The 22,124-nt window shown below is 59.0% G+C and overlaps 1 protein-coding gene across 2 annotated transcripts; it reads left to right on the forward strand.

Moving 5' to 3' along the window:
* Positions 1–7,926: 7,926 nt before the first annotated feature.
* On the forward strand, positions 7,927–22,004 carry EPHB3 (EPH receptor B3). Of its 2 annotated transcripts, none has more exons than XM_026855120.1 (15): positions 7,927–7,986; positions 8,354–9,026; positions 16,400–16,555; positions 16,707–17,042; positions 17,849–17,973; positions 18,141–18,309; positions 18,404–18,509; positions 18,875–18,972; positions 19,158–19,280; positions 19,379–19,626; positions 19,871–20,086; positions 20,178–20,327; positions 20,415–20,608; positions 20,779–20,934; positions 21,247–22,004. In XM_026855120.1, the coding sequence occupies exons 1-15, from the start codon at positions 7,930–7,932 to the stop codon at positions 21,353–21,355; spliced, it is 2,916 nt and encodes a 971-aa protein (XP_026710921.1). In that variant the 5' UTR covers positions 7,927–7,929; the 3' UTR covers positions 21,356–22,004. The 2 variants fall into 2 exon arrangements, with proteins under 2 accessions (XP_026710921.1, XP_026710922.1); XM_026855121.1 differs by having other exon boundaries at positions 18,920–18,972.
* The last annotated feature ends 120 nt before the right edge of the window (positions 22,005–22,124 follow it).

Genomic DNA, 22,124 nt, shown 5'->3' on the forward strand with positions numbered 1-22,124 from the left:
AGGGGGTGGGGTTTTTGTTGGGTTTTTTTCTTGTTGGTTTTTTTTTTTTTCTTAAATATCATTACTCCTTTCCTGGGCTCTTTCCAAAAGTACAACCTGGAAAAAAATGGAGCTGTAGGGGGAAGAGGGGCCTTTTGGATCTCAGCCTGCCACAAACAGTTACCCTGCGGAGGCAGGCCTGCAGTGCTGACCGCGTTCCCTTCCTTCCCCTGGGGACTCTGGGGCTCTCCATCCACCCGCGCCAGCCTGGCTCAGCTTGGTGGCCCCTGCCCCATGAAGCCACGGCCACAGGGCAATGGGGCCACAGAGGGAGGTGGCAGGAGTGTCCCCATCATAGCAGGGCCTGGAAACAAAGGCGGTTTTGCGGGTCGATGTGCTGCATATGTCCTGGTCAATGGCGTTCACGGCTTGAACAGGTCTGGCATCTCCCGATCGGGTGAGTTATTTCTGTGGCAGCGGAGAGTGGCTGCATGGCCATTCCTGCTGGGGATGGTGACCTATAAATCTCTCCTGCCTGCTGGCCACAGAACTGCTTGCCCAGTGTAGCTGGTCATGTTGTCCCCATGGTGGAGAGCTGCTGCAGGCAGCCCCTTTCCCTGGGCCAGACAGGAACATGCCCATCCTGAGCAGGCAGCAGTTGCTTTAAGGCCAGTGGGGAGGGCCGAGAGGCTGGCTGTGGGGTCTGTCCATTCCCCTCGCCCACAGCCTGGCAGAGCAAAAGCAGCTTTTCCCCCAGGCAAGCCAAATCAGCGAGCACCGGGGCGCATCCACTATGTGGGCAGGGATGGCAGCTCTTCCCCGGCTGAGCTGACCCCAGCGTGGCGCACCGGGCTCTGACATCCGAAATCCCCACGGTATTAATAGAACAGTAATTGCAGTGCAGGGCTGGACTCAGGCAGCTGGCTCGCGTCCTCTCCCGGCGTCAGTACCGCCTTTCTGCGGGATCGGGGCCTGGCAGCGGGACCTGGCAGGACTCGGGCAGCGGGCAGCACGTGTCCTTGGCGTGCGATTGCAGGGCAGGAGCCTGCCGTCCTGCAAAAGCCCTGGGCTTCAAGCACTGTGTTTTGGTGGGGGTGTGTGCAGCATGGGTGCTGGAGCGTGGCTTGGCATGGCCCTGCTTTGCTTGCAAAATGGCAGAAATCTGCCCTCCCTGGCTCAACCCGGCGTGTGACCGGGAGGAAACGAACGCCCATCCCTCCCCATATCCCGGGCGCTGCCACTTGATCTGCTTTTCGCAGAGCTGGCACCTGTCCTCTCTCACATGCTTCAATCTGTCTCGCAGCCGTCAGGAAACAGCTCCTGGCGAGGAGCACGCGGCCGGAAAGCCCTCTTCAGCCAGTTAGCGGCTGGCGGGTGGGCGACAAGGGAGGGCTGGAGGGAGGAAGCACTCCCGTCCCCCTCCGTCCCACGTACCAAGCAACTCCCAGTCATCCAGGAGCTGGATTTGGCCCATCCAGAAGTTGTAGGACATTGGGGTTGCATGGGTGGACTGGAAGGGAGATGCAGCCAGCCTATGGCCATCTCCCCATGTGAGATTATATCCCAGTGCAGGTGTGAGATTAGGAAATGGAGGATGCATCCTTGGAGAATCCTTGGAATTGGCATCTCGGGCTCTGCCGCGAGTTTACCATGGTGCCAGCGGGGCCGGGACTGGCAATGGTGCTGGGACCAGTGGTGCTGCCCATCCTCGGCCAGGCTCTCCGGGGCAGGGACTGTCTGCCCTGGTGCGTGTGTGTGTGGTGTGTACAAAGGGGCCTTAATCTCAGTTGGGGCCTCTGGGCCCTGCCATAATGCAGAAATAATGAGTCTATTATTAAGTGCCCACAGTACTTCTTCACTCTTGGTGGCTCGCCTCCAGCAGCAGGCAGAACCTGCCCCGCTTGAAGTGGATGTGTCATCATTTGCCTCAGCAAATCCGATCCCCTTTGATGATGGGCCAAACGCCCTTGGCATGAAGGGCCACAGCTGTGATACAGGCCCCTTTTTTTTTTTTTTTTTTTTTTTTTTTTTTTCTTTCTCCCCTCCTCTCTTCCCTTTGTTCCCTGTTCGTTGGCAAGTCATTGACTCACCCCAGACCTGGGGCAAGTGCGCTTTGGTGGGCATGGGCAGTATGAACCCCCACGTTCCCCTGGAGAGGGATGGGGTGGGGGCTCAGCTCCCACGGTGGCCCCGCATTTCCCCCCTCGGCGCTGGAGAGCAGCAGGCGCCCTGCTCGGCGTAAGGATGGGTTCCCAGCGTGGGTGGCGATAGGGAACACTCCAGCCCTTCCCTTGGGCTGAACTGCACCGCCTGGCCTGCCCGGCCCGACAGCCAGGGACGACAAGGGTGGGACTCTGTGCAGACCCCTGACCTTGCACTGGATGCTTGGGTGGCCGGGCGTGCAGGAGGGGTCCCCGGGAGAGACAGGATTCCTGGGGAAGGACGAGGGTGCCTGGGCTGTGCAGCATGCCGACAGTGCTGCCAGCCCCGTCCCTGCAGAGGGAGCTGGCAGACAGCATCTGCCAGCACCTTCCCCAGGCTCCCAAACCCCGCACCTCCACCATGGGTACCCCCGGCTCACCCCACGTACTGCCAGCCCCGTGGATGCCCTGCCTGCTGCCTTCCTCCCTGGCTACCGTCTTCCTCGCTGCTCTCCTGGCTGTCAGCTGCATCAGCAAGAGCCTCGCCTCCCCGCAGTGCAGCTCGGGCATGAGGGGCTGCTGAGTGTCGAAACCTCCCAGCATGCCACCTCCCATGCACGCGACGGCTCCAAAGCTGCCGTCTGCGGGGTGCTCCGTGCGTGGAGCATGTGCTTTGCCCTGGGCTGAGCCGGACGGGAGCGCTTTCTCCTCACAGGCAGCATGTGGAGTCTCTCAGCGTCAGAGCAGGGCCATCCCCTGCCCAGGAGGAGGACGGCCATGGGGTTTAGATGGGGTCAGAGGGGGAAGGACCCTACCAGAGGAGAAGGAGGAGGGATCCGGGTGGGCGGCACGCTCCGGGAAAATGCGTCGCGGGGTCTCCCAGACCTGACGCGCGCGCAGGGCGCTCTGTGTGGCTCGGCTTTTGTGTACACGAAACGCTCGTCAGCGGGAAAAGTGCAACCTCAGGTTCTCTCCCACAGGCAGCTCTTTGTTCCCAGATAAAGGACCTTACACCAAAGGCCCTTTGTGCCGCTGCTCAGAACGGTGCCGGGATTAATTGTACCGATAGGTGCTTGAATGGGGAGCGCGCAAGGCCACTGGCTCCTGCCGTAGTGATCTCCAAAACCGAGGAGGAAATTAAAATATGTGGGGAGATGCCCCTTTTGGTGGCTTTTTGACTAGCAGGCAGTCACCAAGATTGAAAGTGCATCCCTAAACAAGCTGCCTTTCCTTCAAGAGGATCCCAGCGTGGCGGTGACGGGGAGAGGCATCCAGCACCACTGTGGGCAGCCACCACGGCGGAAGCCAAGCCATGTCCTGGGGCAAATGGCTCAGCCATTGGCGCTGTCTAAAGGAGTCCAGCGTGGGGCAAGTGGACTGTATGGCTGGGCCACTTGCCCCATGCTGAGCTCCTGCAGACATGGTGCCCTGGTGTGTATAGCTCCCAGAGAACACGGGCACGTTGCAGAACAGGTTCCTCTGTTTGTGGTGAGGCTGCGTGGGTGTCTTTACTAACTTTCCTCCCTTGCCTTCTTCCAGGATGCTCTGGACTTGCGCGAGTTGCCTTCTCCTCGTCGGCGTGAGGAGCTGGCGTTCTACCTTGCCAGTGCATCCTGATAAAAGCCGGCGGTCCCCGTATTCAAAGGCGAGAATGTTCCAATCAGAGCCGGTTGGTGGAGAAGATTGAGTCTTCCCCAGCGGCTTCATCTTGAAAGAATTTTGACTTTTTTTTTCCTCCCCCTTCTTTCTGGCTCAGCCATTGCTGCCGCGTGCGTCTGCCGCTCAGCAGCGCGAGACGGGCTCTCTGGGCCTCTTAGGGGGGGAGTTCAAACGTTTTCACTGGCCTCAGACCGTGCACACTGCATTCCTGAGCCCCTGTGTGGGGAGGAAGAGGTCCCCGGCTCCAGATGGGTCCTCGCCAGGGCTTCAAACAGCCAGCAAACTGCTGGGACTCTGCAGAGGTGATGGGAGGGCTGCTGGCAGGAGAGTCCTGTTCTTTGCAGCTTGGGGTGCACTTGGAGATTTTTGCAGGGTGAGGAGGAGGCAGCCGGAGCGATGCTCACAGCCCTGTTCAAGGAGCGAAGGCTCTTTCCCTGCCCCAGGATCCCACTCTGCTATGGAAATCCCGCTTTTAAGTGGGGTTGACCATGGCCTGCTGCACTCACTGAGTGTAGCAGGGCTCCTGCTGCTTCCCTTGCCTTTGCCAAGGTGAAGGTAAAGAGAGGACAACTCCCCAGTGCTGCAGACAGTGATAAAGCAAGCCTTAGGGTGACTTCCCCAAGCTGGCGAAATTGGTAGCCAATTTCCCCTTGACTAATGGGACCAGGCTCTTGCTGTGGTGTGTGGGATTGAGGTGGCTTTGACTCACCACTCGGCCAGCCCTGACATTGTTCACGTCCCTCCGAAGTACCTGCAAACCTGAACTGAGCCAGGAAACCATCAGTGCTGCCTCCGAGCCCACTGCATGCCAAAGGCAGAGAGCAGCCAGCTACTCCCGGCTGAACCCCAGTGTTTGCCCATCCCCTGAGCCCTGGACACTAGTACGTGCCCTTTCATGGGGGGCCAGCGCTTAGTGTGCCCTGGTGCCTGCTGAAGAACGGACACGTGTTTGGTGCCAGGCTGCTGTGAGATCTCTGCGGCAGCTTTAAGGGCAGAGAGCGGTGTCTGTGGCTCGGCTGCAACCGGCTTGGCTCAGCCTGTCGCCACCGGCCCCAGGACCATGCAGTGCAGCAGCCCTCAGGGCCCTCTGCCCATGACCTTCACAGCAGTGGGCTGCGAGGGGCTGGAGAACTCTGCTGACCCCCTCCGAGCCCCGCTCACTCCCACGGCTGCAGGAAACCCCCGCTGCCCTCTGCACTCAGTCTGTTTTTTTTAGCTGAGTTGCTCAGTGATTTTATTATTTCCCCTCCCCGCTCTCTCTGTGTGGTTTACGTGGCTCTTGCGCCAGCGGCCGGCTTGGCTTTGTCAGTTTTTTTCCCTCTGCTGGTCAGATGGCAGATGCTGCCAAATTAGGATGCAGGCAGTGAGTCTCCTGTCCAAGGCCAGCGCTCATGGGGAAGGTTGCTGTCGGAGGGGACGGCTGCTCACATGCCCTGTCCTGAGGCTGGGCCAGCATGGCAGGGGCTGCCTGCATGGAGCATGCTGGCACGCAGGGGAGTTCCCATACACCCTGGGCAGTTTTGGGGAGCAAAACTCCCCTCCCACCTCAAGAGCAGGAATGCCCACACAGTCAGGTCAGCCTGGCTCTGCTGTGACTGGCTGTGGGGATCCTTGCACTGCCCTGCTCATTGGGCACACCCTGCCACCCAGATCTCCATCTCCCTGGCCTGACTCACTACCACTGCCGCTTGCCCGCACCAACCCCAGCCCTGAGCATGCAGGGCACCCCTTCCCCACTCCTCCAGCCAGGTCTAGCCCTCCTACAGAAACACCCACCCAGCTGCCTGGCCAGACCCATGTGGGGTCTCTACGCCAGGAGTTGGCAGCCTGGCACACTGTCAGCGCCGAGCGCGTTTGGCTCCACTCTGCCGCCAGCACGGCGTGCCTGGGCCCTCGCACAGCACCACTGTGCCCTTATTAGGGCAGCTGGAGTGTGGGGCCCGTCCCTCGGAGAGGTATGAGCTGCCCAGCTCTGCAACCTGCTCCCCCATGGCCTGGCACCAGCAGCCTTCTCTGGGAGCCTCCCGGTGCAGGGGTTGGGGGAGTGCGGCAGCATCGCGGGGAGGTCTCGTGGCTGTGCAGAGCAACGCTCCAGCCACTGCTGGTGGTTGGTAGCTGATGCTGTGGGGAAGGGGATGGGAGAGAGATGGAAGTTTGCTGCGTCCCCTGGGCCCGCAGTGCCTTAGGACAGGGCAGAGGCTGCCCCATGCCTCCAGCCCCATCCTGCACGTTCTGTGCCCAGGCCTCCTGAAGTCCGAGTCTTGAATCCCCCTGCATTGCCCACTTGGCAGAGGGCCTTAGCTTGTGTTTTTGAGAAGCAGCAAATGACCTCCGCCAAATAACTACCTCTGCGCTTCTGTTTGCAAACGAGCTGGTGTCGGTTTGTCCTTCCTGTTGTAGATGCTGCTCCCCTGACCCTCTCCCAGCTGAAAAGCTGGCACCATGAGGAATTTTCCTTGTTCTGTCCCCAGTGCCGTGTCCACTGCTGTTGCCACCACCCCGCGACAGGGCTGTGTTTATGTTTGCTCCACGTGCACAGCCTGGGAGAGAGGCAGGCTTGCCGGCCAGGCTGAGATCCTGGCAAGCGGCAAGGCGGGCCAGAGAGCCCACGTGTCCCCAAATGTTTATCGGTGCCACGGTGGCACTTGCAGCCTGTGCTCCTGGCCTGCCCGTGGGTGCTGGCTCAGGAGCTGCTGGCGGGTCTCCCCAGGGTGGGATGCAGGAGGAAGGTGTTTACCTCCAGCTGGGCTTCATCTGAAACCCTGCGACGTGTGAATGTTTCCTTCCTCTCAGCGCTTCCTCCCTGGCTGGGTCAGCCTGTGGTTTTCCTGGGGTGGAAGGAAAGAAGCTGAAACTCACTTCCAGGGCTGAGCTGTGGTATCTGACATGGCCGAGCTGCCCTGGTGTGTTCTGTGCCCCAGCCATCGAGAGCAAGTGGCTCCCAGCCTGCTGCCAGCTCTGGGGGCTGAAGAGCCACAGCTCTCTGCCCTGCGTCTCGAGGCTAGTTGGGCTGAGGGATGGACAGACGGTTAGACAGCCCTTGGGGAGCTGTGTGGGGCCTGGGATGGGGCCATGCCTGCAGCCGGGAAGGGGGATGCCCTCAGCAGGGAGGAGTTTTGGAGCTGGTCATGGGCCCTGCTCAGGGAAGGCACCAAAGCCCCTCTGAGCACACCGAGGTCTGCAGGGGGGCTATTGCCCAGCTCTGGCATTTGTATCCCCCGTGCCCCAAAACCCCGTTGGGCAGGAGAGGGGCCGGAAGACCCCAGGAGCGCTTCCTCCCCTCCAGACAGCCTATGGGGCCATCCCTGGAGTGGAGGTCACAGAGCTAGCAGCCCACGGAGGGACCGTTGGCCCCAGTCCCAGAGCACATTGTCATTCTCCATCCTTGCGTTTCACTCCCGGTTTTTGTGCGTGGTGCTTGCGCGGAGCCATGCGGCTCTGCCTGGGATTAGGGACAGCTGCCTGCAATTGCAGCTCTTCCCAGACAAGCGTCTCGCTCCCCCAAGGCTGGGGCTGGGGCTGTTTGGGGAATGCTGCCGGGGTGGTTTGTCTTGTAGTCTGCTCCAGGAATGTTGGCCAGACGGTCAAATTCTTCTCCCCTCTTGTAAAATGAGTGATGTGGGGCGTCTCTGGGAGAGCAGCCTGCCAGTCCCTCCTCCTCTGGATAAACCTGCCTGGCCCGCACCGCCCTGTCATGGGAACGGGCCCTTTCAACCCCAGCCACAGTAAATACGCGCCCTGCCAAAGCAGAGGGGGAGGGCGCAGACAGGGGTGCGTGGTCTCCCTCCTCTGGCACCCCCCCCACTGGCCAAGAGGCATGGCTGGCTGTGTTGGTGGCCAGGATGGCAGCCTGTCCCCGTCCCCCCTTCACCACCTGGCCAGCTCCTCATCTTGCCGCTTCCCCACTCTGGCGTGGCTCTCCAGGGACGCCTCTCTCTTCCTGTTCTCCTGACGGGAGAAGAGAAATCTGGAGTCTGTCTGCGCCGCTCCCCCCTCCTCCCACCACGTCTCACCCCCCAAGTTGCTGTTTTCCGCAGAAATGTCAGGCTCAACTCTCCTCTCCCCCACTCCTCCTGTTTTTTTTCCCTCTAATCTTGGCCTTCGTCTCCAATTACTTCTTTCTCTCCTCCCTCTCTCTCCAGAGACCCTGATGGACACGAAGTGGGTGACCTCTGAGTTGGCATGGACAACTCATCCGGAGACGGGGGTAAGTCTGGAGCCAACCCCGGTCCTGACCTCCAAAGGGCACGGCTGGCCCCGGCCCCATGGGAATCAGGGCTGCTTGCCAGCACCTTCACGGAGCTGGCTGCGTCTTCCCCCTTCCCTCCCATGCTTCTCCTCTTGCCTCATGAAAGCATCTCCTCCTGACTCCGTGTCGGTGGAGCGGGAGTGCTGTGGTCCCTGGCCCAGGTTGCTCTTAGTCACTTTGATGACCAGGAGGGTTGGGATGGGTGGAGGTGCAGCTGCTGCTCTTCCCTGTTGCCCGGTCCCCCCCCACCCTGTGCGATTCGCGACGTGTCCGTGGCACTGATCTCCCCAGCTGGGGGTCTAACCTTCTCCCCTCTTGCTTGCAGTGGGAAGAAGTCAGCGGTTATGATGAGGCCATGAACCCCATCCGCACATACCAGGTGTGCAACGTGCGGGAGGCCAACCAGAACAACTGGCTTCGCACCAAATTCATCCAGCGCCAGGACGTCCAGCGTGTCTATGTGGAGCTGAAGTTCACTGTGCGGGACTGCAACAGCATCCCCAACATCCCCGGCTCCTGCAAAGAGACCTTCAATCTCTTCTATTATGAGTCGGATACGGATTCTGCCTCTGCAAATAGCCCTTTCTGGATGGAGAACCCCTATATCAAAGTGGATACAATTGCCCCAGACGAGAGCTTCTCCAAGCTGGAGTCTGGCCGGGTGAACACCAAGGTGCGCAGCTTTGGCCCTCTCTCCAAGAATGGCTTTTACCTGGCCTTCCAAGACCTGGGAGCCTGCATGTCTCTCATCTCCGTCCGGGCTTTCTACAAGAAATGCTCCAACACCATTGCTGGCTTTGCTGTCTTCCCGGAGACGTTAACAGGGGCTGAGCCCACCTCTCTAGTCATCGCACCGGGCACCTGCATCCCCAACGCAGTGGAGGTGTCTGTACCTCTGAAGCTGTACTGCAACGGTGACGGCGAGTGGATGGTACCTGTGGGAGCATGTACGTGTGCTGCTGGATATGAGCCAACCATGAAGGATACCCAGTGCCAAGGTACGTGCGTGGTGGAGTGACCGTGGCTCTTGTCCCTGCGGGCACATTGATGTGGAGGTGGTTTTGCATTGAGCTCAATCTGTTTTCAGAGGCTTGGGAGCTGGGCAGGCTCCCTGCAGAGGTAGCAGGGTTGTATCTCAGAGGACTGGTCTGCAGTTTGACTCAGCATCTGGAAGCCTTAAAGCTTCATGGTCCAGACTGGCACGTTGTCTGCCGTGACATGCAGGTTAACATCTGCCAGTGCTGTCCTCTGCGGGATGCATGTCCTCGCTGGGATCCACAGCTCCGGGCGTGGTCCTCAGCAGGGATCCAGCACATTTAAACCTCCCTCTTGCCCCTGCTGCCGTGTCCAGCATCTCCCCTCTCTCCCTCCTGCGGCGCTTGTGGCTGGGGCGAATAATTGTTCCTGGCAAGTGTGATTTCACGCTGCTTGTGCAGAGGCACTTGGAAACACCGGTGGTGAGCAGGGCCCCGCTGCGTTGGCTGCGGGAGAAACTGTGGGGATGTTTGCCTTCCCCTGACAGCACTGAGGGCTTGCAGCAGGGAGGGTGGGGAGCGGCATGAAGGCAGGGGAGCCAAAGCTCCCTGTCCCTGCTTGGAGGAGAGGGAAGAGCATCCTGTACATGGAGATATAGGGGATGGAGAGCCACGAGTCCTGTGTGGGTCCTGCAGCTGCCGTGCTCTTCCACAACAGCTTTGGTGTTGCTCTTTCACCCCAGGTTTGGTGTGTTGATAAAGAAAAAATCTTCCCAGGTAGATGTTGCTCTCCCTTGGGGTGATTTTGTCTTTGGGAGCCACTTCTGGCACACAGGACCCTGCCCTGGGTTGGCTGGGGTTTAGCCAGAAAGGTTGCCGCTCCCCTTGGCTGGAGGTGTGCAGGGAGCAGGATGCCGGCTGGGCCCCCAGCACTGGATGCCTCGTACTTGCCGATGACGGGATGCTTGGCGCCAGCCCTTTGCTCTTGGCAGGGACGATGCGATTTGGGACAGCCCATGACGTGGGGCTCAGGCCAGGCCAGCCTCTCCGCTGGCTTTGGGAGCAGCATAGCTGACAGCCGTGCTGCTGTGGCTGGTCGGGGAGAGCTCAGCCTCCACGGGGCCACGGCTCTGCTGGGGAGCCTCCAGCACCGTCAGTGCCAGCACAGACCCGACTTCGGTGTGCTGGCCCCCTGCATCCGTCTTGTGAGCAGCCGATCTGGCTCCTCCTGGGGCAGATGGACACCCGTGCCAGACATGCATCGCTGGGCGAAGAACCCACGCTTAAAAGTGTGCTGGGGTCCCCGCTCCTGGGGAGCTGGTTTCCCTCTTGCTTGGACTGAAAGATGTTAGACCACAAACAGGGGTTTGCTCTCTCCCAGCAGGGAGTGGGGTTTGGGCACAAGGCGACACCATTTCCAGCCAACATCTGGGCTGTGCCGAGGAGGGCTACCCCAAGGTATGATGACAAGGGGCTCCTCGGGTCGGGCTCAGGGCATGGCTGCAGCCCCAGGGCGAGGTCCCCTCTCTGCCCCCTGCAGCCAGGCAGACACTCACGCGGTGGTTCTCCCAGCGTCTTTGATTTCCCCCCAAGCCCTGGCTTTTTCCCCAGCACACAGGGAAGCCACACTGAGCTGCGGGCACGTCTCCATCCGGCAGCCTGCCCTCTCGCTGGGCAGAAGCGGCGGTGTCCTCACGTTTCTCTGGGAAAGTTGCTCTGCGCTTGTAGGATCAGATTTTCCGCCATATGATCGTGTGTTTTAAGTGGAAACAGCTGAAGAAGGGCTGGGAGAAGCTGGAGCTGCAGATCCCTTTTCTGCTCTCGGCTAGATGTTTCCTTACCCCTTTTCAGCAGCCCGGCACCGCCAAGAAGGCTCTCAGCCCCCGTGGCACGGGGAGAGGTGCGGATGCAGCCCCGCAGAGCTGGCGTTTCAGCATTCCCGCCCCAGGGAGCCGCTGAGGCTTCACCGCGCGAGCGAGGAGTGCTCCGGAGTGCCAGATGGCATTTTAATAAATAACAATACCCAGTTACTGCTTAGATGGGATAAGCCCTGTTGTAAATATCCCCCTTTCCCCAGACTTTCAGTGGTCTTTGAAGATCTCCTCCTCCTCCTCCTCCTCTTTATCTCCATCCAGAGCCAGGATTAGACCTCGCATTCAGACCTGTTACAATGCAGCTTGTATCCTGGTCCCTCGGGAGCTGAGGGCTCATCCCGCCCGGCTGAAGGCAGTTTCTTTGGCATGCTTTGTAATGCGATACGCCAGGCTGGTATCTGGCGCTCTAGTCCTGAGTTGCCACAGCATTGATTTGGCATCTCATTCTCAGCCTCATTATCTTTATTTAATTAGCACACGGCCCTTCTGGGGGTTGTGCCGCTTCCCACACGCTTGCCGCCACACAGAGCTGCAGAGGCAGCTCTTGCAGGACGAAGAGGAGCTGCTGGCCGGGGGGAGGATGAGGACTCCCACATGCCTCTCAATCAGGGGTGCACTGCCTTCACCCTCTTGCACCCTGAACCCTGAATCCTCTGGGATTCAGCCTTTCCCCCAGCCCTGTCCCCTCTCCTTTTGGTTTGCGAGCACCCAAACCGTTCCGGAGATTTGGTATCGAGGCACTCCCCGCGTTGCGCAGGCAGGCGGTGGGAGTTTCCCTCAAGCAGTGCAGGGCTCCCCGCGCAGAGCAGCTCAGCATGCAGCACCTCCCCAGAATTGCTCCTGGGCATGTGCTCCCCACATCAGATTTAGGTGGTTTGCACCCTTCATGTTGCTGGCTTAACCCAGAGTTTGACAGAAAGGTTTGAGGTCTAGCTGGTTTGGTGCCAGGGCTAGCAGCAAGCCCCCTCCTCACGTGGCCCTCAATGTCCATAGGGGGGTCCTGAAGGGTGGCCTCGGTGCCCCCAGAGCCTACACCCTGCTCGGGAGGGGGACTGGGGGAGTGTGGTGCAGTCGGTGGGCACCCAGTCCATCAAAGCCCATGGGGAAACAGTGTATAGTGTGACACCATGCTCTCCTCAGGCCCATTTCTCAGCCTTTTTGATGTCCTTTTTCTGATGGCACGAGGTGCTGTATGTTTGGGCACAGTCAGTAGGTGACAGCAGGTCATGCTGGGGCCAAAATCTGATTTTTTGTGAAAATAAATTTCCCTTGCAATCAGTGACTAATGGAAACATCACCCCGAATTAAAAAAAAAAAAAATATGCCAAGCAAGCATTGCACTTGCCAACTGTTTGCAGCTTTGCATTGCAACATGGGCTTGCTGCATGAAACCCAGGAAGTGAAACTGCCTGCTATTAATTGCCTGGGCTTCCAGATCAAAGGCAGCTCAGCAGTGCAGGCAGGGGAGAGCCGCGGGTTTACAGCCAGGCAGCTCCACAATGGGTTACTTGTAACACAGTCGAGGAAATCTGCCCCTGCCGTCCTGCCTGTGACCCGCTGTGGCTTGAGAGGCAGCTTTGCTTATTGAATTTTTTTTTTTTTTCCGTTTAAAAAAAAATAAAATTGTTTTCCCGCCTGTTCTTTGGATGCCACTGTTCAAAACCCTGAGGGCTCTTTCCTTTCTCTCCCCTTCAAATTTACTCCATTCACTTTTGGACTGCATTAGCGTGAAATATTTCCACCCAAAGGGTGATATTTAAAAAAAAAAAAAAATCAAGTGCCTTTTAAGAGAGACTTAAAAAGAGAGTTACCGCCTCGGCTGTAGCCAGGCTGTTGCTTCCACAGCTCTAATCCATCTGCAGCCGCTTACGAAAGCGGGAAGGGAGCGAGCCGTGCAGGTTCATAAAACACAGATCGTCCCAGGCAAACTCGATTGCTGCCTTTAAAGAAATTACAGGGTTGCTGGACAAAGGGATGTGATCGGTTTAATTTATCTAGGCTCAAGTAAGGCGTTCTGCTTCAGTCCTACAGGCAGAGAAATACTGGAAGGATGCTACCTGGGCTGGAATAGCATCGTGTGGATGGGAAAGCAATTGAGATCAGAAACAGGGTAGTTTGGGGCTGGTATTTCCTGATGTGCTGTGGACTTTTTCTCCTTCCCTTTCCCAAGGGAGGGGACCTCGAAGTTTTGGGGATGCACACAGGGTTCGTTCCTGCTTGCCCTCATCCCATGCAGTAATGGAGGCTGCCTGCGGGATGAGTCACTGCTCTCTGCTGCTGCCAGGAAGGTTTTATTTCGGTGTTTTTTTCGGCTCCCTCCCTTGGACTTTATTCACTGGGGTGGGGGTTGAATTTGGGAAGAGTGCCCTCCTCTTCCCCCAGCCCTGTGCTGCAGCTCTGCAAGGCAGGATCAGGCCCTGGAGGTGAGCAACTGATGAGAATCCTGGAGGGGCTGCCAGAAGCCCCGGATGGCCGGCAGTGGGTGCCATGCCGGGTGCCGTGCCATGCCGGGTGTGCTATGCCCCGTAGAAGGGGCAGGGGCAGTTTTGCAGCAGCCCCACGGCTGCATGACTGCCCTTCTCCTTCCCGCACCCTGCATAAATCCTCTCCGCAGCCGATCCCCGCTGTCAGGCCAGGCTGCATCTCCCTCCCATCAAACCAGCGGCTCCTTCTCAGGCCGAGGAGCTCCGTTTCGGTTCCCTGACCTGTTATCCTGTGGCTGTCAGTGACTGTCATGTTCTTCCCGGAGGTGACCACAGCCTGGCACCAGGAGATGTGATCTGTGTGCAGAGGTTCAGGGTTGTTATTTTATTTGAGGACACTTAAGCAGGAAAAGTGCTTATGCAAACCTCTCAGTGGGGAGAGGGGAGCCCGGCTCTGGCTGGCTGGAGTCACGTTCCCGCTCCGGAGCTCCCAGGCTCGTTCCCCAGCGTGCCGGCCAAGACAGTGGTTGTTGTACAGGCAGTTTCTTGCAGAGAAGAGATGACACAGCGGCTTATCCACTGGGGACCTGGGATCAGCTTTCAGCTCGGTTACAGTCTTCAAATGTGGCGGCTGAGAGCTGTCACGCTGCCACCAAGGTCTTTATGCTCTGATTTATTAAGCAGAGTTGGAAACTTAAACACAGGAGTGCATCTGGGCCTCGGTCCCTCTCCTGCTCTTCCCCTGCTTAACAGGGCTGGCTCATCCCCCTCCTGCCAGGGTGGCACGAGGGTGAGAAGAAATGACCTTCATCCCTTGTGCCTGCGCTGGGCACTCCTGCGGGATGCAGGCAGCTGCCCGAGGATGGCTCTGCCTCTCCCTTTCTTCCATGTCCGGAAGTGCAGGTCACTGTCCCCTCCATGCCTCTAACCCACCGAGAACCGGCTGGCGCTGAACATGTGGGAGGCCAAGCACCATCATCCTTCCTGCATCCTTTGCAGAGCACTTCGCTGTCCCCGGCTGCCATGCCACACTTGGGCTATGGGCTCTTCAAAGCTCTGGTTGCTCCAGCTTTGCTCTCCCCACAACAAGCCTGTTTTTTCAGGGGGTTTTGTCCCTGATGGATCTGGGCTCCTGTCCATAACCAAAGCATGTTTGGCAGCTTTCTGAGCCCAGAGCGTTCCTGTCCAAGAGGTTTCAGTCATCTCTCATTCCTTAGCAATCTGGTTCCTTATGTGTGATTCTGCATCCACCCAGTTTGAACCGCCCGGGACTCTGGCTGGGGTGGGTCTGCCTGTGCTGCTCTCTACCTCTGGGCATCTGCTGTCCACGTCTTTTCATTTCGTGGTGGCAAGGGTGGGCCCGGCTGGGGGGACAGGAGCCCAGGACCTACTGGCTGTTGGCTTCCATTGTTCACAGAGGAGCAGGTCTGCGCACTCCTTCGCCCTCCAGCCTGTGCAGTTGGGATGAGCTAAGCTTTCGTTTCCAAAGGGAAGGCCCAGAGGCTGGGTGAACTCAGGTCAAGGAGCTGGAGCGAGTCGAGCCATGTGGTTGGTCCTGTTTTGACCAGAGAAGAGTCTCCTTGCCGGAAGGCTCGCGCCCTGGGAGCAGGAAGCAGCTCCTGCCGCCCATCCGGGCAGGGGAGCTGGAGAGCGCACGGTCCACAGGTCCCCTCCTCAGCAGCGGGGTGCCTTCCCCCGTGATGGGGCTGTTCATGCGTCCCCCTGCCTGCCACCACCACGATAGAGCAGGGCTTCTCCCCTGCAGCTGCTGCCACTTGGTGTCTTGTCAAACCGGGGGGCCAGGATGGCACCCTGGAGCTGTGTGCAGGTCCCCACGGGGCTGGCCTGGCAGCGTTGTGACTCAGCAGTGCTCCACACCCCACGCGTGGGGCTGCAACCAGCCGGAAAACTTCCACCGAGGACGTCAGGAGATACCTCATAGCAGGAAACTTCCGCTTGCCACAGCCCGGTGAAGCACTGGGAAAACCTCCTTCTGTTTACGGGGTGATGTGCCACAGGCGTGGGAGGTGGGACAGGGCTGCCAGGAGGGTTATGTGCCCTCAGGAGCTGCCCTAGCCCCGGCGGGGTGAGGAGGATGTGCCCCCCTTCGGGGCTGTCCATGCTGATGCTGCCCTGGCTGTGGCAAATGAGCCAGCACCAACGGATGTCTCACTGCTTTGGCCAGCTGCAAACACAGAGCACAGGACCCACTTCCTTGGGGCAGCACTGAGATAAATCAGGCTATTTCGAGGCATGGGTCAGGTTCCCGAGGCTGCTCTGCCCCTTGGCTCAAGTGCCATTAATCCTTTCACGTGCCCCTCGTTACGACTAAACACCCCGCGGTGCCAACCAGGCCGGATCCCAGGACTTGTGACTCCTTGAAGGACCCTGATCGGAAGTGGGGGTAGGAGGTGGCAGTGATGCTGAAGCAGCTCTTTAGCCAAGGACCTGCAAGAATGTTTTAATCTCGCTCAGCGCTCCACTTGAGCCAGCCTCGGGAGGTGCCACCGCGCCCAGGGCTGAGAAGTGGCTGAAGAGCCCAAGGCGGAAGGTTTGGGGCTGAGTGGCTGCATTTTGGGTGGCAGAGAGCAGGGGCTGCTGCTGGCAGGGCTGGGGGTCCTTTCCTTCCCAGCCTTATTTCTGCGGAGAATGAATCGCTGACCCTATCGAGAGTGCTGGGCCTGGAAACAAGCTGGGGAAGGGAGCATGGCAAAACCCTTAGGAAGTGCAGTGAAAAAACAAAACTGAGAATGTGATCTCCTAGCTGGACCTGCCATGATCCCCATACAGCTGCTGACAGCAGGCTCTTCCCATCTCCGGCTGCCCTGGCTCTGCTGCAGGAGCTCAGTGTCTTGTGGGCAGGGCTGTGCCTGTGCTGGCAGGTGCCCCTGCCCTGTGCCAGCAGCTTGCTCCTGCCCACCCTGCCCGGCCAGGGCACAGCTGGCAGCTGTGGAAAGGCTTATAGGTGGCCTGTGGTCCTCAAGCCACTGATGGAAAATTTGGCAGGGAGCAAGGAAGGGTCTGCCCAGCCTTGGCAGGGAGGATGGTGGATGTTTTCTGGGTGCACTTTATAACTCATGTCTGTTTTCCCTTCCTCCAGCGTGTGGCCCTGGAACCTTCAAGTCTAAGCAGGGGGAAGGTCCCTGCTCTCCCTGCCCTCCCAACAGCCGGACAACCTCTGGAGCAGCAACAGTTTGCACGTGTCGAAACGGCTTTTTCCGGGCAGACACGGACCCCGCGGATAGTGCCTGCACCAGTGAGTCCTGCCCTGAGCAAGGAGGGAGGCGAGGGGAGCTGTGGAGGTGTCAGGGGTCCACATCTGGGTCGAGGGGAGTGTACTGTGCCCATGCCAGAGGTGAGTGGGGCATGGGGACACGGCATCCCTGACCCCCCCGTTCCCCCCGCAGGCGTCCCCTCTGCCCCCCGCAGCGTCATCTCCAATGTGAACGAGACGTCACTGGTGCTGGAGTGGAGCGAGCCGCAGGACACCGGCGGGCGGGATGACCTGCTCTACAATGTCATCTGCAAGAAGTGCAGCGTGGAGCGGCGCCTCTGCACCCGCTGCGACGACAACGTGGAGTTTGTGCCACGCCAGCTCGGCCTCACCGAGCGTCGCATCTACATCAGCAACCTGATGGCCCACACCCAGTACACCTTTGAGATCCAGGCCGTGAATGGCATCTCCAACAAGAGCCCCTACCCTCCCCATTTCGCCTCTGTCAACATCACCACCAACCAGGCAGGTCAGTGGAGCTTCCAGAGAGCAGGGGCTGGCTCTCCGCCGCAGAGTGGAGTGGGGATTTCTTCCTGACAGCCTTGGAGGCTGCAGTCCTTTGTGCTGCTGTGTGTTACTGGCTCTCTGCGCCTGCATCTAATCCCCTGGGTAAATTCTCCTCTCCGTTTAATGCGTGTCCCTGGAGGAGATGAGATCAGAACGCGTGCAAGCAGAGAAGGGCAGGGTTGGCAGATGCTCCAGAGAGCTCTAGATCTCCTAGACCTACCCCAGAGATGTTGTGCCTGCTGTGAAAGGAGGAGGAAGGAAATGAGATTTCTCCCCTGTGGGCCTGGGAAGGCTCAGCACCAGCCCAAACCTTCGCAGCCAGCTGAGTGCTCTGCTGTTCCTTATTTCCACCCGCTCTGGCACAGCTCCAGCGTGCTGGTAATCTCCAGCCGCTGCGCTCTGATCTGATTTCACGGGTCTCGTTGGTGGGGTGGAGCGCGGAGCTCCTGGCAAGTAGAGGAGGGGAGGGAGCCCCGGTTTGAGCTGGCAGGGCCCTTCCCCACACCAGCTTGCAGCTAGGTGTGGGGTGAAGCGTTGCCTCGGTGCTATTTCTGAGGCTTCCCTTGGTCCTTTATCACCTTGGCTGCAAGATGGTGAGATCACACCTCCCGACAGAGACTTGTGGGAGGCCAGTCTCAAAGCTTCTCCATGCTTTTCCACTAAGGTTATCCAAGCAGGTCCCAGGTAGAGTCCCCTACACCAACACGGGATGGTGGAGAGGGTAGCCTGGCACAGATGACTCAGAAATTCCTCTGCCCTCTTTCCTAGCCCCGTCTGCCGTGCCTACAATGCACCTGCACAGCAGCACCGGGAACAGCATGACGCTGTCGTGGACTCCCCCAGAGAGACCCAATGGCATCATTCTTGACTATGAGATCAAGTACTCAGAGAAGGTAAAGCAGGAGGCAGAGCAGCCTTCCCCCTCCTCCAGCCCTCCTAGCTGATCGTTGGCACCATGGCAAAGGGGCGCCCTTCAGAGAGAGTGCCTGGGGGATGTGGAAGCCAGCAAAAGGGGGGTATTGCCTCACAGAGGTGACACCCACATGTGTCTCCCTTACAGCAAGGCCAGAGCGATGGCATCGCCAACACAGTCACCAGCCAGAAGAACTCGGTGCGGCTGGATGGACTGAAGGCCAATGCTCGGTACATGGTGCAGGTCCGGGCTCGCACGGTGGCTGGATACGGCCGCTATAGCCTCCCCACGGAGTTTCAGACAACTGCAGAGGATGGTAGGTGCCAGGACCAGGCTGCCTCCATCCCCCAGCCCTACTATGCGTGCTTCTTCCCCAGCTTGACTTTGATTCCTGCCTCTCCCTCTATCAGGCTCCACCAGCAAGACTTTCCAGGAGCTGCCACTGATTGTGGGTTCAGCCACTGCAGGGCTGCTATTCGTCATCGTTGTGGTGATCATCGCTATCGTCTGCTTCAGGTACTGGCTTTGCAGGGAGTGGGTGTTCAGAGCTCGGTTTGGGGGTTGCTCGTGTCTGCCCCAGAGCTTTTCCCCCTTGCCTGTGGGTAGAGCTCTGGCAGCTCCAGTCTGAGAGCAAAGGACTGGATCTGCCACACATGGGTATCAGAGTACAGGTCCTGTGGGAGGACTGTGCATCTCTGCTTCCCCAGAACCAGCTGGGGCTCTGCCCGGGCTCCTGCCATCCTCCCTCAGCACAATCTTCTCCCATTGCACCTTGGGTGGAGGGATGGCTCTGCTCACAGGCTGCCACAGGGGAAGCTCTCTGGCATATGCTGTCTGTGCTGGGGTTTGGAAGCTGGCAGTGAATGTCTTTGCCCCATCAGGAAAGGGATGGTTACTGAACACCTCCTCTCGTCTCCTTTGGGCAGGAAGCAACGCAACAGCACAGACCCCGAGTACACGGAGAAGCTGCAGCAATATGGTGAGTGTGAGAGCCCAGCAAGTGGGCTCTGCCTGCCCTCTCCCAATTCCTGCCCTGTGCACAAGAGGAGGGGCAGCCTTTGCTAGCCAGGGACCAGGAGGGATGGGCTGACATCCAGCCAGGCTGGCTTGGCATCTGTCACCCATGTTGTGTTCCTTCTGGTGATGACTCCTCTGCCCTTGCAGTCACCCCTGGGATGAAGGTCTACATTGACCCCTTCACCTACGAGGACCCCAACGAAGCCGTCCGGGAATTCGCCAAAGAGATTGACATCTCCTGTGTCAAAATCGAGGAGGTCATTGGAGCAGGCAAGTCCCAGGGCTGAGCACAGCAGCTGCTGAAACTACCACCTCTCACCCTGCTGCGTGGCTCACCGTGCCTCCCCCTCTCCCCTTCTCCACTACAGGGGAGTTCGGCGAGGTGTGCCGTGGGCGCCTGAAGCTGCCTGGCCGCCGCGAGATCTTCGTGGCCATCAAGACACTGAAGGTGGGCTACACGGAGCGGCAGCGACGGGACTTCCTGAGCGAGGCCAGCATCATGGGCCAGTTCGACCACCCCAACATCATCCACCTGGAGGGTGTGGTGACCAAGAGCCGCCCTGTCATGATCATCACGGAGTTCATGGAGAACTGCGCACTTGACTCCTTCCTCCGGGTGAGCATCCTTCCCCTCCTGCCCTGGGCTGGGGGCTGCAGCACACGGAGGACAGAAGGTCTGAGCCCTCCTCCATCCCACTGCATTGTCGTGCTGGCATCCCCAGTGCTAAGCTGTGCATAGACATCATGAGATGGGAGAAGAGTGGGTAGCTCTAGGGAGGAGGAAGGTGGTGGCAGCACATTGGGATCTTTCCCCAGTCCATTTGGGGTGTTGCAAACCCCTCTGATTTCCTCTCTGGCAGCTGAACGACGGACAGTTCACGGTCATCCAGCTGGTGGGAATGCTGCGAGGCATCGCTGCTGGCATGAAGTACCTTTCGGAGATGAACTATGTGCATCGGGATCTGGCTGCCCGCAACATCCTGGTCAACAGCAACTTGGTCTGCAAAGTGTCCGACTTCGGGCTCTCTCGCTTTCTGGAGGATGACCCGGCTGACCCCACCTACACCAGCTCCCTGGTATGGGACAGTCAGGGAGGATCCACCGGTCTGGGGATGGGAGGAGACACCTCAGGTGTGTGCTAAATAATGGAGCTGTGTATCCCTGCAGGGGGGCAAGATCCCAATCCGATGGACAGCTCCCGAGGCCATTGCCTACCGCAAATTCACTTCGGCCAGTGATGTGTGGAGCTACGGCATCGTCATGTGGGAAGTGATGTCCTACGGGGAGCGACCCTACTGGGACATGTCCAACCAGGACGTAAGTGCTCCCAGGGGAGCGGGGAGCTGTGGGCTGCCCGTGGGAGCCCAGGTGACTCACAGCCCGCCTCTGCATGTCTCTCCACAGGTGATCAACGCAGTGGAGCAGGATTACCGCCTGCCACCCCCCATGGACTGCCCCACGGCGCTGCACCAGCTGATGCTGGACTGTTGGGTGCGGGACCGCAACCTACGGCCCAAATTTGCACAGATTGTCAACACGCTGGACAAGCTTATCCGCAACGCCGCCAGCCTGAAAGTCATCGCCAGCGTCCAGTCTGGGTCAGTGGCATCCCTGTCTCCAGCCAGGACTCCCCCCAAGCCTGGGGAACGCTGGGGTGGCTGGGACTAGAGATGTGGGAGGGCAGGGATAAGAAATCTCCCCCACTTCCAGTGACATACACTGTCTTTGTCCCCTGCTCCTTATGACCTGTGGTTCTCTCACACTTTAGCATCTCTCAGCCGCTCCTGGACCGCACTGTCCCGGATTACACCACCTTCACCACCGTGGGAGACTGGCTGGATGCCATCAAAATGGGACGGTACAAGGAGAACTTTGTCAATGCCGGCTTTGCCTCCTTCGACTTGGTGGCACAGATGACTGCGGAGTAAGTCCCTGCTTGCGGAGGAGGGAGAAGGCTGGGGCTGGGGCTGCTGCACTTTGTTCCTTGTCCCTCACCTCTCTGGCAGCCAGCTCCTCCAGTCTGAGCCTGTGGAGGGCTGAGCTGCACGTGGGGTTTTCCCAAGTCAGTTAAGGTCTGGGATCCAGCATCCAGTCCCCTGTGGTGTTAGAGGGACACAGGAGCTTGGCAGAGGGCTGTAATGAATATGGATGGGCCCCTTGGCAGCAGCTAGCTAGGGCAGGGCCACGTGCTTGTGTTGCTGCTGTCAGAATCTGAGTCTTCACCTTCTCCTTGCAGAGACCTGCTGAGGATAGGGGTGACGCTAGCAGGGCACCAGAAGAAGATCCTGAGCAGCATTCAGGACATGAGGCTGCAGATGAACCAGACACTCCCGGTGCAGGTTTGACCACAGGGGACTCTGCATTGGAACGGACCGAGGGAACCTGCCAACCAGGTTCAGTTTGCGGTGCAGCCCGGCTTCCCGTTTCCCCCTTCACATGGCGCTCCTCTGCCTCGGACGGTCGCCTGGGACGGGACGGGACGGGCTGCCCTTCCCTGGATCGGAGGCACTCGTGCCGAGAGGGAGCCCAGCTTTTCGTCCCGTGTCCTGGAGCGGCAAGGCAGCAACACATCTTCATATTGAAGATGGATTATGGGACAGAGATGGCACATCCCGCTTCCTGCCCTGTCTCGGTGCTCATCAGTTTGAAGAGTTGTTCTGCTTCTTGGATTTATTTTCACCCCGTTTTCCCCCCAAGCCTTCACTTCCCTACCCTCCCCAAGGCCACAGACTGTTGACCCATCCACGGAGTCCGTCAGACACGTCCGAAGCCTTCCCTAACTCTGGTCCCCGCGTGGAAGCAGCTGGGGGAGGCTGAGCCGGCGACAGGGCCGGGGCCATCGGCCCCAGACAATCACTCCTCTCCTCCAGCCCTGGCGGCCCCTCTGCCCGAGGGTCTGCACTGGAACGTGTCCGAAGGGAAGGCTTCGCTCCCTTTCTTGGCTTTGCACGCCAGAACCCAAACCCCATGAGTTTTACTATGCAGGGAGTTAGGCAAAAAAAAAAAAAAAGGAAAAAAAAAAAAGAGGAAAAAAAAAGATATATTAAAAAAAAAAAAGAGGGAGCAGAAAGGGGAGGGAGGGGGACCAGGCGCCCGGCTCCACATCTCTTACCC

This window comes from Athene cunicularia (assembly GCF_003259725.1).
Source record: "Athene cunicularia isolate RWA chromosome 9 unlocalized genomic scaffold, athCun1 chr9_part1, whole genome shotgun sequence".
Classification (NCBI taxonomy): domain Eukaryota; kingdom Metazoa; phylum Chordata; class Aves; order Strigiformes; family Strigidae; genus Athene; species Athene cunicularia.

Coding starts and splice junctions, on each gene's coding strand:
- EPHB3 (XM_026855120.1), top strand. CDS start 7,930: ATGGACACGAAGTGGGTGACCTCTGAGTTGGCATGGACAACTCATCCG. Junction 17,043..17,848: donor CATCACCACCAACCAGGCAG/GTCAGTGGAGCT, acceptor CCTCTTTCCTAG/CCCCGTCTGCCGTGCCTACA. Junction 20,935..21,246: donor GTGGCACAGATGACTGCGGA/GTAAGTCCCTGC, acceptor TTCTCCTTGCAG/AGACCTGCTGAGGATAGGGG.